Below are 15003 nucleotides of genomic sequence, written 5' to 3' on the forward strand. Positions count from 1 at the left end.
CAGAGCAGATGAATCTTCAAGGGATGTCTGGCCGCAGACAATGAAAGAAGGGGGGGGGGGATGCCAGTCGTTAGCATTAAAAAAATCCCCACCATGGCGTCGAACTTGATGTACCGAAATAAAACAGCGATAACCGGACCGTGGGTGTCTGTGAGAGGTAGATGGCGCTGTTGTCATAAACAGGGATGCGCCAATTAAAACAGGGGGGGGTGTGCTGCTTATCGTAGTGGTGGATCAATGCGGTTAGCCGTACCGCTACTGACATTGAAGTAGGAGAACTAGTGGTTGTGTAATGTGGAGACTAACACCTACGTATGAGGCGTATCGCCGAGTATAAACTCGAGACGGGGGGTGGGCTAATAGAAAAAATAACACGCTTTTGAAGGAATATTAGCCGCCTTTTAAGCCTAGCCATGTTCCGCATTGCTATATTTTGTATTGTTTTTAATTATAGTATTCTCTTAGTTTTATAAATATTAATAAGTTAGTCTCTTGTGCAAATTGCTTTGTCTGGAATTTTTTTTTAATTTAGTCGATCGATTACTGGAAGAATTCCTAACTTTGTCATGTATTAGGTTGACCTAAGCCGCCTTGTCTCCCTTCCACGTTGTACCTTATATCGATTCGTCTCTTCATGAAACGGCACGGTATCGACCCGCGTGTGCTCTCCCTTCTGAGCACCACTGTGGCGTCTGGTCTTGCTAGGGTCACACACATGTCTGCTTCTGTCTGTCTGGTCGTTTCGCGTGCCATTAGTCCATCGTTTTACTATTAGGTAGCACGGAGATTTTTATTTTTTTAAAAAGTTGAACTTGGCTCCTGAATAACAAAGGAAACAAATATTTGTGAGAGAGAAAGAGAGAGAAAAAAAAAGAGACGTTTATTGCCAGTGACGTAGCTGTCGTCTGCGTGTTACTTGTTGATTTCAAGAATTTCAGACATGACAGAACACAGACAGGTGAGCCTTTTTAAAATGGGGTTCTTTAAATTATGTACACCGGTTAATTAAAATTTCCTACTGCGTCCGGTTTTGCTTTTCAGACTTCTTAAAGTAAAAAGTGTTGTTAGGCTTGTCCTTTTCCTCTTTATAAAATTATATTAGTCCCTAAAATGAAAGAAATAATCGTCTTTTCATACAATTCTTAAAGATGACTATACTGTTTATAGTTTCACAGACCTAACTTTTGCACGCTGGCTAGCCATTAATTTTATTCTGTAAATATATATTACCATTTCTTAAAGTATGTTTGGCCTGTGTTATGAGATCAAAGAAAGATTTTTCTGATCCAAGTTGTATTGTTTGTGAAGAGATGATGAGTCATTCACCTGACGTGCTAGTTATCGAGTACTTTGTACTGCTCAACTGCTGGTGAGCTCTCGGCGCGTGACTCTACTCTTCCCCCCCCCCCCCCCTTCCCACCCCTTTACGTTTAATTAATTCGTGAAGTGTGTAGTTCTTCGCTCCCTTAAACCAACGTTTAAATAATTCTATTTTTAAAAGAACCTTCACCCTTGTGTTGGTATGCACCTACCAGCTTTAAAGTTTCATCTTTCTAAAGCTGTTTTAGCCCTTTTATTTGTTTCGTGTTTCGGACCAAGCCGGTCATGCTTTTCTAATCACAAAATAATAAATTTGTGTGTCGCGTGTCAGCATATGAACGTGATGTGACATGCATATAATATTTCTTCACCAACTGTTACAGCAAGCTCCACTGTTACGGAAATGAAGCTACTGTTTGCAGATTTACAAAACAAATAGGCCGCAGAAAACATGCCTATATATAGACTTCTTTTGATGACGTCAGTTTTTTTTTTTTTGCAGAAGTCTGAACAGTTAATGTTCAAAGAGCTGTAGTGTTATCTAGAAGCTGAATAACATCGAGAAAAATAAACAAACAAATGCCTAAATGGTCTATATTGCATCCTCTTTGAGTCATTAGTTACCATGGTTTCTAAATCTATTTTCTTTTCTCACGTTCCCGCCTCTCGACAATTTACGTCATCTCCAAAAGTGACGAGCCGGAAGTTGCCCTGACATTAACATCTTTAGCCGGCTCGTCCAACCCTCGCCGGCATCTTTGACATTTACATGCTTTTCCCCGTCCCGTGTTTATTTTCTTTGCACGGCACTGCCAGATATTAGCCTCTAATTCCCGACCTGGTTAAGAAAAGTCCCCATTAGACAAATACAAGGGAAGGGGATACTGTGTGTGTGTACCACCCCGCCCCCTCCCCCCTTTTCTTGTCCTCATAGATGAGAGTAACTGTTCAATGACTCACACGTAAAAAAATATGTAAAATAAACCTGAATGTATTCCAAACACACTTTGTTCATGGATTAAACTGGTACCTACTTGACAATTAAATTATGTATTTCGATGACTTGCTTTTCTTGCATACTGCCTCACATGTTTTCAATAGAAATAAAAATTAATTAATTAATTAATTTTAGTAATCTAAACATCTGTGCTGTTATTCAATTATATTTAATCATACAGGTATTGTATTGATTACACACACACAAAAGCGTAATCTATTAATACCCTTTTATCATCTTTTCATAAAAAGTATTTTGCTTAAACCTTTTATAAAGCCATATATGCTTAGGCTACGCAAATGATGTAGGCCTACTCATTATTCTTTAGTGGCCCCTGGGGAGCAAAGGGCTGCAGCCACACCTCTTTATCCTACCAGACCATACCACCTATAATTAATTTTATGAAGCCATATATCCTTAGTTTATGTGCTTAGACCATACCACTTATAACCATTTATGTAAACCATAGCAATACACACACATCTCCATACCATGTCACTATAGCAGTACACTTTCTTACTACTACCCTAAGGCCACCATATACTCAGACCATAATACATTTAAACTTGTACATGCCCAGACTAAAGCATGCACCCACCTCATCCTGTACCCTGTCTTAAAACTCCCCCACACTTGGGTCACCCTAACCTAAACCCAGACAATGATGTGTTCAAGCCTTTTGTACACTTGGCCAATGTGAAAACTGTTTTTCTTCTAGCTTAAGCTATCTTTTTTAATGTCCCTAGGGGGGGAGGGAGTTGCTTTATGGTAATAGCCATTTGTGGTCAATAAAACCTGGCTAATTGAGTCTATTGGTGGTGTCTCTAGTCTCTAGTGGCAGGTGTTGCTCTGTGTCTGATCTATGGTGTTTCTGATCTATGGTGTGTGTGATCTATGGTATTTCTGATCTATAGTGTGTGTGATCTATAGTGTGTCTGCAAATGTGTGTGTCTGATCTATGGTGTGTCTGATGTATAGTGTGTCTGATGTATAGTGTGTGTGATCTATAGTGTGTCTGATCTATGGTGTGTCTGATCTATGGTGTGTCTGATCTATGGTGTGTCTGATCTATAGTGTGTCTGATCTATGGTGTGTCTGATCTATGGTGTGTCTGATCTATAGTGTGTCTGATCTATAGTGTGTCTGATCTATAGTGTGTCATCAAATGTGTGTGTCTGATCTATAGTGTGCAAATGTTTGTCTTATTTATAGTGTGTCTGTAAATGTTTGTGTCTAGTCTATGGTGTGTCTGCAAATCTCTGTGCCTTAGCTGTATGACTCTCATCTATGATGCATGTCTCAAATTTTAAATGTATTTAGTGAAAAAAATACACCATCTTTTAACCCTATCAGCTACTCAGTTTTTATTGCTATATTGATGATTAGATTCTCCATAGCAAATTTAAAAACTCTGTGCACCTGTAGCAATAAAGTTATGTTTATCTTGTACATTTCACACTGAAAAATAATGTCACAATAAAGTCTTGTATGAAATTATAGAACATTACAAGGCAGAACAAAACACAATTACAAGGGCATGACATTTGTTGAAGCTTCTAACCTGATTTGGACATGGTCCAAAAATAATTGAGCTCTTTCTTATCAGGCAAGGCTGGTTAAATACACAAGGGAAGACTGGCTTATGTTGTCTTGGACATTTCTTTATCAAGCTCCTATCTGCCAATAGTTAAAAATATCCACTTTATATACAACATATTTCTGAACCCATTTGTGTGATAACTATCAACAAAATTTTAATATAATTTTATTTTTTTTCTTCCTATTTTAGAGTGCGCAATCTCGCATCTTCATTAAAAATGGCACAATTGTAAATGATGACCAGTCTTTCCATGCTGATATTTATATAGAGGATGGAATCATTAAGTAAGTTTACTTTATGTATTTTTAAAATTTATTTTATTTGAACTTAAGTGACTTGGTCTTGTTATGTTAAATTTGTGTAAAGCAATTTCAAGAGTGAGACTCAATGCTTTGTTTATATTTAGCTGTAGTAGTCATCTGTAATTTTTAATACACAGGTTTGTTTAAGCTCTGTCTTTATAAACATTGAATCATCCACTTTTACTTACTTATATATAAAAATTACCCTTTGAAACTAATGGTACTTGGGACAGATGAAGTAGAGTTCCCCTGTTTCACTCACCTCAGGTTTGAAGGGATAGTATGGTCAGCACTATCCCCAGCCGACTTTACTTTCATTAATGTGAGTCAGGTACCCATCAGAGCTGGGTGGACTTAGGATCCAAACTCATAGACTTTCGGGTACGCAGCTGAATGCTCTACCATTCGACCACCCAGTACCTTATTTATATATACTTGTCATGAATTAATCTGAATTATTTACAGACAAGTTGGAAGCAACCTGGTCATCCCAGGAGGTGCCAGAACAATTGATGCTCGGGGAAAATTTGTCATTCCAGGTATGGAAGAATTTTTCCTATGGCACATAAGAACATCTGTGTATTATTACACAAGCTGTAAATGTTAATAGTTTTTGTTACTAATTAAAATATAACTAGCAAATAAACCTGACATGTTTTTTTTAAGGTGGTATTGACACACACACCCACTTCCAGTTGCCTTTTATGGGGACGGTGTCTGTTGATGACTTCTACAGTGGAACCAAAGCAGCTCTGGCTGGGGGCACCACCATGATCAGTAGGTTTATATAGTACACTCAGTAGGTTTATATAGCACACTCAGTAGGTTTACATTAGCATAGTACACTCAGTAGGTTTCCATAGTACACTCAGTAGGTTTACATTAGCATAGTACACTCAGTAGGTTTACATAGTACACTGAGTAGGTTTACATTAGCATAATACATTCAGTAGGTTTACATTAGCATAGTACACTCAGTAGGTTTACATAAGCACAGTACACTCAGTAGGTTTATATAGTACACTCAGTAGGTTTATATTAGCATACCTCACTCAGCTGGTAGGTTTACATTAGCATAGTGCACTCCGTTGGTAGGTTTACATTAATATAGTACACTTTGTAGGTTTACACAAGCACAGTGCACTCCATTGGTAGGTTTACTTTAGCATAGTGCACTCAGTAGGTTTATATTAGCATACCTCACTCAGCTGGTAGGTTTACATTAACATAGTGCCCTCAGTAAGTTTACATTAGCATACCTCGCTCATATGGTAGGTTTACATTAGCATACCTCACTCATATGGTAGGTTTACATTAACATAGTACTCTCTGTAGGCTTGCATAAGCATAGTACACTCAGTGGGTTTATAGTAGCATAGTACACTGAGTTGGTAGGTTTTTAACTTAAGACATGTCTTCTGTCATGCACCACCATGATCAGTAGGTTTACATTAGCATACCTCACCCAGCTGGTAGGTTTATAGAACTGTAAATATGGAGTTGTTTTTTTTTTTTTTTTTATATTATTTATAGTTTAACTAAGTAGCAACCATGCATTTTTTTTAGTGATAATTAAAATTCCTAAATTTTTATGACTTCAAGTGGTTGCTAATTTTAGGCAAGCCTCACACTCACACTTACATCAAATAGTTTTGAAATGTGGTGTGTGGTAAAAATACCAGGAAAGTTACCTTACCTAAGCTATTTTCAACTAGTACTGTTACCCTATCCCCAGACCTAACTATCAGTATTCTATTGAGATTCCACCTCAAAACAAACCTCGAAACAGTACTTTAATATCCATACAAGAAACAAAAGTACAAACTACTGTTAAGTAAAAATAACAGTTGTTTTTATATTCAGATTTGAAAGATTTTGCCACAACCTTTTAAAAAAAATTTGTATCTACAAATAATAACAAAATAATTTTTTTTTCCTGTCCAATAGTTGACTTCGTTATACCACAGAAAGGAGAATCACTTCTTGACGCCTATGAGAAGTGGAGGGGGTGGGCAGACGCCAAAGTCTGTTGTGACTACGGCCTACATATGGCTGTCACCTGGTGGAGCGATCAGGTTGCCAAGGAGATGGAGATCCTCACCTCTGAGAAAGGTAATACAAGCAATGTTGTCAGTGCCATCACTCTAGCACCCAGGTTGTCAATGCTATCACTCTAGCACCCAGGTTGTCAGTGCTATCACTCTAGCACCCTGGTTGTCAGTGCCATCACTAAAGCACCCTGGTTGTCAGTGCCATCACTAAAGCACCCTGGTTGTCAGTGCTATCACTCTAGCACCCAGGTTGTCAGTGCTATCACTCTAGCACCCAGGTTGGCAGTGCCATCACTGTAGCACCCAGGTTGGCAGTGCCATCACTGTAGCACCCAGGTTGTCAGTGCTATCACTCTAGCACCCAGGTTGTCAATGTTATCACTCTAGCACCCAGGTTGGCAGTGCTATCACTCTAGCACCCAGGTTGTCAATGTTATCACTCTAGCACCCAGGTTGTCAATGTTATCACTCTAGCACCCAGGTTGTCAATGTTATCACTCTAGCACCCAGGTTGGCACTGCTATCACTAGCAACCTGGTTGTCAGTGCTATCACTCTAGCACCTTGGTTGTCAGTGCTATCTTATTCTAGCACCCATAATGTCATGACTGTCCCACTAGCAACCAGAATGTCATGTCATAGAACCATAATATTTCAGGGTGAAGAGATGTATGCACTAGATAGTCAAACAGGAATAGTGTCACCCATTGAACTTTTTTACGCTTTAAAAATTCAACAGTTAGCATTTATTCTTCTCCTTTAAAAAAAAGACCTCTATTTCTTAATGTAATTTAGTGACTGCAAGTTATAATCACATTGCAATATTCATACAGACTTTACATGAACAAGTATTTCTTTTACCCACCCACACAGGAATCAACTCGTTCAAAGTGTTCATGGCCTACAAAGATACAATGATGCTTGAGGACGATGAGATTTATAACTGTTTCAAGCGTTGTAAGGATCTGAAAGCCCTCCCTATGGTCCATGCTGAGAATGGTCATCTGATTGCCATTGTAAGTCATTAATTTTACTTTAATGGGCATTTGATTGCCATTGTAAGTCATTAATTTTACTTTAATACGATTGTATGTGGTCATCTGATTGCCATTGTAAGTCATTAATTTTACTTTAATGGGCATCTGATTGCCATTGTAAGTCATTAATTTTACTTTAATGGGCATCTGATTGCCATTGTAAATCATTGATAACATAATATGAATGTATGTGGTCATCTGATCACCATTGTTAGTCATTAATTTTACAGCTAGGTAAATGTGTGTGATAATTTTATTGCTATTATAAGTGAATAATTATGCTTTTATATAAATGTATGTGATCAATAGTTAAAGTTTAATAAAAATGGTTGTTCTTAATGCTATTGTATGTCACTATATGTACTGTGAAATAAATATTTGAGATCATATTACTGTTACTGCTAATCAATAGTTATAGTTTAATAAAAGTATTCATTCTTCTTATTGCTGTTGTTAGTCACAAACTATACCTTAGTAAAAATGTAAATAGATTTTAAATAACCAAACTAGTTAAAAGCAAGGCTGTATTTTAACATATATTTTTATGTACCTAGAAATCTCAAGAAATGTTACAACATGGAGTGTATGGGCCTGAGGGTCATTTGCAGTCACGCCCAGAAGAGGTAAAATATATTTAATTTTAATTTATTGTGTTGCTTAGGAATTACCTCTCTTTTTAGAAATAGCTTTTCGCACCTCATAATTTGTTGAAACAACTTATAGTAATGAGATGTCAGATATTAATAGTTATTGTCTGTCTTGACAAAATATTGTTGTCATGACTGCCTTGAGTTCTTGTGACTCTGATACTCTCTGACCACTGGCTAGATTCTAATAGTAACATGGGCTGTTCTCTAAATACAGTAAAGTTCCCCTTTTTGACCTAGTGATTCACAGGGCAGAAGAAGTAAAATTCATTATTTTTCTTGCCCTCAGCATAAGAAGGGATGGTGTGGTCAGCAGTATATTAGTACTTTCTCTAATGTACTCTTCAAGTACCCTTCAGAGCTGGGTGGACTCAGGGACACCCTGTAGTCTTGGGTCTGGACCAAGATCTGAACTCGAGACCTTCTGGTAGCACTCGAACGCTCTAACTCTTGACAATGTTGTGTGGTTAACATCAGTTCATAACAGTACATTATTAAATATGTTTTATGGCTTTTTTTCTTGTTTGTTTTAAAATGCCTAATTTTCTTGTCATTTCTAATGTAGGTTGAAGAGGAGGCCACAAGCAGGGCCATAACTATTGCTGATCAAGCAGGGGCACCACTCTATGTTGTCCATGTCATGAGCAAAGCTGCTGCTAATATCATCTCTAAAGCTAGGAGAGAAGGTAAGTGATTCAGTCTATTATCAACTCTAAATAATGAACTATATCCTCTTTTATTTTAACTAATCCCAATTAATTGTAAAGATCTCACTGTATTTCAACTGTAGTGTCATTTTTTTAAATATTACAGATTTAATAATAGTAATATTGCAAATACTTTTGATAATGTAAAATAATTAAACTTTATAAAAATGAATACAAGCTTGTAAAAGCATGTACCCTTTAAAACAAGATTAAAAAAGGCATAAAAACTTAGAAAAATTACATTCGAGAATAATTTTTTTTAAAGTTTTTTTTACAAATAATTGTTCTTTAAAACTTTTTTTAAAAAACCTTATGTAATAAATAACTGTTAATGATGTATAATAATGAATAACCTTCTGTTTACCCTCCAGGAAAGATTGTATTTGGAGAGCCCATTGCTGCTAGTCTTGGAACTGATGGAACACATCAGTTCAACAAGTGCTGGCGCCATGCTGCAGGCCACGTCATGGCACCACCACTTAGAGCAGATCCCACTACACCTGGCTACCTCATGGACTTACTTGCCAAGTTGGTTTTTTTAAATTGACTAAATCCTAGTGTTAAAAAAAAAAGTCTTAATAAATAAAAAATAAAAAAATAAATGTTGAATGCTAAAACTTGTGGATTAAATAAATAAATTATAAATTCTTTTAGTAAGCTAAAGAACATAAAAAAAGTAGAAATTAATTATTTAGCAAGGTTCAAACTGTAGTAAGTTGTTTATTATTTTGTTTTCAAAATATTTCTTGTTCAGTTTTTATATATTTTAAAAATCTACCTGATTTACATACATAATAATGTGATTATTTTAAAATGCCATCAGCAATGACCTCCAGTTGACTGGAACTGACAACTGTACATTCAATGCTGACCAAAAGGCTATTGGCAAGGACAACTTCACCAGGATTCCAAATGGTGTCAATGGTGTGGAAGACAGGATGTCCATCCTTTGGGAGAAAGGAGTGGTTAGTGTCCTTTTTTTTTACCATTTTATTTTACAATTCCTTCAAAAAGGTCTGTTTTAATAAAATATAGCATGAATATTTAAAAATTGAAAAAAGCTTGACATAATTACCACCTTGTCAAATCTATTTTAAAAAAAAAATACTTTTAATTTTTTAATTAGATATAGATTTTTTATCAAAAAATGATAGATACAAGTTTTTTTAATGCTATTGCTGCTATTACTTCATCTATAATAATAGTTTTGTTGTCTGTCTGTCTATCTATCTGTTGGGAATGCTTTCGCTGTGTGTTGGCTGTCCATTTTCAATGTGATTTTTCATTTTCGGTTAAGTTTGAAGTTGAGGTGGTGACTTTAGTTTTGGTGTAGAGAAAAGAGACAACACTATCAACCTAGTGCCCGTTGTATCTCTCCCTCAATGGGCCATTTATCTCATTAAAGAATAATTTAGTAACTTGAAGTTCATCTGTATTTTGTCTTTTTATTTAAATGTTTCATTTTCTAAATGAGTTAATTTTAATGTTTCCTGTTTTTAATTTAGTATTCTGGCAAGATGGACCCTTGCAGATTTGTTGCTGTTACAAGTTCCACAGCTGCCAAAGTTTTTAACATTTATCCCAAAAAGGTAAACAAAATGTGCTAAAATATATTATTTATAAATTGTATTATTCCTATCTTTACAAATTTCCATCATTTTTTTATCCTTAAGCTTGTTTCATTTATACAATAAGATCTATTTGTTATTTTAAACCCCCCCCCCTTTTTTTAAATATCATTTTGAGCACCTAATTTTTATTATCCTAATTTTTAATCATGAACTTAATTATCTAACCTTAATTGTTGTCACCTTCTGTTTACCAGGGTAGAATAGCTGTTGGCTCTGATGCAGATATTGTCATCTGGAATGGTGAAGCCACCCGCACCATCAGTGCCAAGACACACCACCAGGCTGTTGATTTTAACATCTTTGAGGGCATGACCTGCCATGGTGTCCCAGAGTATGTTATCACTGGAGGCAGCATCGTCATGGATGAGGGACAGGTACGTTTGTTTTGTTGACTAATCTGTCCACGGTATGTTTGTTATCTTGTTTGTTGGTTAATCTGTTCAGGTGCATTAGTTATCTTGTTTGTTGACTAATCTGTTCAGGGTGCATTTGTTATCTTGTTTGTTGGCTAATCTGTTCAGGGTACAAATGTTAATGTGTTTATTGGCTGATCTGTTCAGGGTGCATTTGTTATCTTAACATTGGCTAATCTGTTCATGTTGCTTTTGTTATCTTGTTTGTTGGCTAATCTGTTCATGTTGCTTTTGTTATCTTGTTTGTTGGCTAATCTGTTCATGTTGCTTTTGTTATCTTGTTTGTTGGCTAATCTGTTCAGGGTACAAATGTTAATGTGTTTATTGGCTGATCTGTTCAGGGTGCATTTGTTATCTTAACATTGGCTAATCTGTTCAGGACGCATTTGTTATTTTAACATTGGCTAATCTGTTCAGGACGCATTTGTTATCTTAACATTGGCTAATCTTTTCAGGACGCATTTGTTATCTTAACATTGGCTAATCTGTACAGGGCGCATTTGTTATCTTGTTTGTTGGCTGATCTGTTCAGGGTGTATTTCTTATCTTGTTTGTTGGCTAATCTGTTCAGATAGAAAACGTCATTCACAGTTTTATTTCGAGCTACTCTTACATACTAACTTGGTTAAATAGTGCTTTTTAAAAATGTGATTAATTTTATTTCCAGCTGAAAGTGACACAAGGACTGGGTAGATTTGTACCAACTCCAGTTAATTCCCAGTGTGTGTTTGGACGTGTTGGCACCAGAGATAAGGTAAAAAAATTTGCTTTATAGAATCATATCCTCTGTGTGCTAATTTTAGAAAAACAACAGACCTAATTTAATTATAAAAAGAAAAGGAACACGGTTAAAAAGTGACCCAATGTATTAGGTTTTTTAAAATCTTAAGTTTTATTAGTGTACTGTTCTGTATTTCAATAGTTGTCATTAAAATGTTTAGTTATTGTTATTAGTATAAAATGATTGAAACTAAAGGCTAGTAGTTAATTACTTAATTGGTATTTTACAACTTTCACATGGGATTATTTTTCAATTTACATAAGGCTTTCTTATCATCAATCATTTAAATAATGTTTTTTTAAAAAAGAAATTACATAAAAATGTAATTCATTAATTTACTATTTATATTTTAAAATGTATAATGGTTGTTTCCTAAGCTAAATTCTTGTAATATTAAAGTAAAGCAGTTTCCATTTGTGGTGATCTTTCTATCTGTTCTGTGTAAAAAAGCTAAGATTTAAAACTTCTCTCTGCAGATCCGACAACCTCAAATAGTTGAGAGAGAACCTTACACAGGACCAGTAGTAGAGATCAAGGAAGAGGATATGCCAGTCTTACACAAGAGATCAGACAACCCCATCATACCTGACCACGCTAATGAATTTCACAGTCGCCCACCCACACGGGGCGGTGTGCGCAACATGCAGGACTCATCTTTCTCCCTAAGTGGTAGGCATTGATCTGTTGTGTGGGAATAAACTTCAAATATTTAAATATTAGTCCCAGTTGAATCAGTTGATACTTAAAAAAAGCTTGCACAATATTAGTCATAGATGATCAATATCAATATTTTTTTTTACTAGTTTATGGGATATTTGTTAGCTTTTTTTACATGTTTAATTTACTTTTTATATAATTCATACTTACATGTTCACCATTATGATAGTTAATTGTAAAGAACCCAATCAAGTAGAGTTCTTTCATTTCTGCATGGATCATGTCAAAGCTAGCTAACTCAGTACCATCAGTCTGACTAAACCTAATCTTTTAGCCAGGATTTTAACAAATCCTTAAAGAGTGTAATCATGTCCTTGTACCCAAGCTTTTAGTTACCATTTGTGCATGGTTTTCCTCACCTTATACATCCATGTTATTGATTATGAAACCTCTTACATCAGGACCTCAACTATTTCCAGGTCACCAATATGATGAGAACCAGCCCAAGAGACCTGGAACAAAGGTGTCCAACCCACCTGGAGGCAAATCTACAGGCTTCTGGTAGACCAAGGGGATCAGCTGTTAAAAATCTCAGAACTAATTCATCCATCAGCTGCTGCCATTTTCTCTTCCCTAGTGCTTTGTGTAGTGTTGCTTGCTAAAGAATGTTTCATTTGGGGAGGGGCGGGTGGGTACAGGAAACAGCCTGAATGAGTATGGATGTGTAAGCACCTGGGGGTCATCTTGAGGAGATGCAATAGGTAATAATAATTTTTTTTTTACTGCAGAACTTGATGGGCGGTGTTGGGTTAGAGAAAGTCTGCTTCAAATTTTTTGAGAACTACCTGTAACATTGTGTTTCTCACTGCTCTTTGTTCATGTGCACTTCGTAATCAGTAAAAAAAAAAAACAACAAAAAACAATTTCATTTCCTTTGCAGTCAGCATCTTGTAACTAATGTCATGGAGATAATGACATTGCAGCATTTTTTTTTCTCAAGAAACTGTTTTAATTAATTTATCGTTACATAAATTATGTTGCTGTGGAGTGCAAGTTGAAAGTTTGAGTTAAGGAACTTTAGTTTTTAACAAATAGTTTGAATTATAAAAAGCATGCAGGTAGCATAGATTATTTGTACAAGTATGGATGTTTTGTTTGAAAATAACTTGCTCAGTTTTTTTTTAAGCGTAGGACGAGGTATTTATTTTTATTCCAATCAACTTGGTTATTAAATGCCACATTTAATTTTACTGAAATCGATATACATTTGTATGGCTGATCTTGGTGCACAGAAAGCTACTCGTAGGTTAATCATCACACAAATAACCTATGCATAATACTTGTTAGTCCTCCAGTTAAGAACAAAGTGTTGAGATCTTAGGTAGTTTTTTTTATTTACTTTTATACTTACTGTTTTACTTATACATTTCTCATATGGTGTATTTGGAGTTAGTGAAAAAATACAACTGTAGATAACTGCTCAAGATATTGTGTGGTGATGTATGTCACTTTTAACATCAGACTTAGTATGGCTGTGGGATAACTAGCCAATGAGCTAAGGGAAGCTACTAGTACTGAGTGAGCCATAGTAGGTATTATGCTGAATGGGTTGTGTGATCTTTAGAAGCTAAAATAAAACAAAAGCTTAGTCAACAGTTTTTCACATGTGACAATCTCATATACAAGAAAAATATGGATTGTTTTGTGGTGTGGTTTTGAGGGGATAACTTTTTAAATTATTTGTGTGGACTGAGTGGACATTTTAGTTCAACATTTAAAACCAGGTTTTTTGTGTGCCAATTTTAAGTGTTTGTGGCTAATTGTGAATACAGTTGCATTGTGTCATATTAATGTAACTACTTTTTAAGAGCTATTTTATCCAGTTTTCTTTGGTGTATCAACAAAAAAAGGTTAAATGTAATTTTCTACATTTAATTTTAGTTATTTGTAGTTAAGTAACTATAAATGAATTTATAAATTTATTTAAAATATATTTAATAACATTTATTACACTTGAATTGTTTAGCTTTATATAAAGTTTTTTTTTTTGCTAATATTTTATTCTAAAAAAAATTTTTGATAACATTTCTGTAGTAAATGAAAAAAAAAGTATGAAAACCCAGCTTCAAACTGCGCAAACATGTTTTAATTGTTTTAAACAAATGAGATTTTAACCCTAAGCAAAGTTCAACTTAAGCTAATCAAACACAACATTCAAATATTGTAACTACAGCTAAACCTTTCTGCACTTTTAAATTTTTTAAACAGCTCCAAAACTGTTTACAAAGGTCTCATGCTTCTACATGTATATTTTGGTCTCATTATTTCATGATTAAAATCCATACCAATTTAGATGTAGCTCTTTACGCATGTTTATGAATATTTAAAAAAAATAAAAATGTTCTTAAGTTGTGAAGCAATATTTTCTGTTAAAGGCTATCTGATATTTTTGTACTGGACTTGCACTTCTCTAAAAAATACTGTGTTGTACATTCCTTTAATCTTTCTTGTCTTACATAAAAATTTATTTTAGTCAAGGTTGGATTAGCTCTCAGTACACTAGGTTATTGCCCCCTGTCTGATTATTTTACTGTGCTAATAAATGTTGCTTCCAACTGGAAAGGGTTGTATTTATCATTTTGTTTGTCAGCAGTATGTTTTATGTGGTTTTCATTAGTAAAATAGCACAGCAATTGACCAATACTTTTGATTTAATCATGTAGTCTGAATTTTCTCAGTTAATCAGCAAATTGCTGTTGATTTTTAGTTAAAATCCTTAACTATATACTGGTTTAAGTAATGAGTTTCTTTTTTTTTTGGATACTTGTTAATCAACAACTTTAAAAGAAAATTTCTTGAAA

General features: G+C 35.0%; 1 protein-coding gene across 4 annotated transcripts in view; it reads left to right on the plus strand.

The window, feature by feature from the left end:
- The window catches only part of LOC131947294 (dihydropyrimidinase), a 72132-nt gene extending 57368 nt beyond the window's left edge, over positions 1–14764 (plus strand). For 3 of the 4 annotated variants that reach the window (XM_059308470.1, XM_059308477.1, XM_059308486.1), the window contains 14 exons: positions 4107–4201; positions 4685–4758; positions 4886–4996; positions 6167–6331; positions 7143–7285; positions 7861–7929; positions 8519–8639; positions 9032–9188; positions 9484–9625; positions 10166–10249; positions 10486–10665; positions 11372–11458; positions 11962–12154; positions 12622–14764. In XM_059308470.1, coding sequence (XP_059164453.1) covers positions 4107–4201; positions 4685–4758; positions 4886–4996; positions 6167–6331; positions 7143–7285; positions 7861–7929; positions 8519–8639; positions 9032–9188; positions 9484–9625; positions 10166–10249; positions 10486–10665; positions 11372–11458; positions 11962–12154; positions 12622–12707 — 1707 coding nt within the window. In that variant the 3' untranslated portion in view covers positions 12708–14764. Of the gene's footprint in view, positions 1–678; positions 959–4106; positions 4202–4684; positions 4759–4885; positions 4997–6166; positions 6332–7142; positions 7286–7860; positions 7930–8518; positions 8640–9031; positions 9189–9483; positions 9626–10165; positions 10250–10485; positions 10666–11371; positions 11459–11961; positions 12155–12621 lie in introns of those variants that run through there. The other variant, XM_059308496.1, reaches the window with a different exon arrangement.
- Positions 14765–15003: the final 239 nt, after the last annotated feature.

Source organism: Physella acuta, unplaced genomic scaffold (assembly GCF_028476545.2).
Source record: "Physella acuta isolate Inbredline_101_S28 unplaced genomic scaffold, ASM2847654v3 ptg000056l, whole genome shotgun sequence".
Taxonomy (NCBI): Eukaryota; Metazoa; Mollusca; class Gastropoda; family Physidae; genus Physella; species Physella acuta.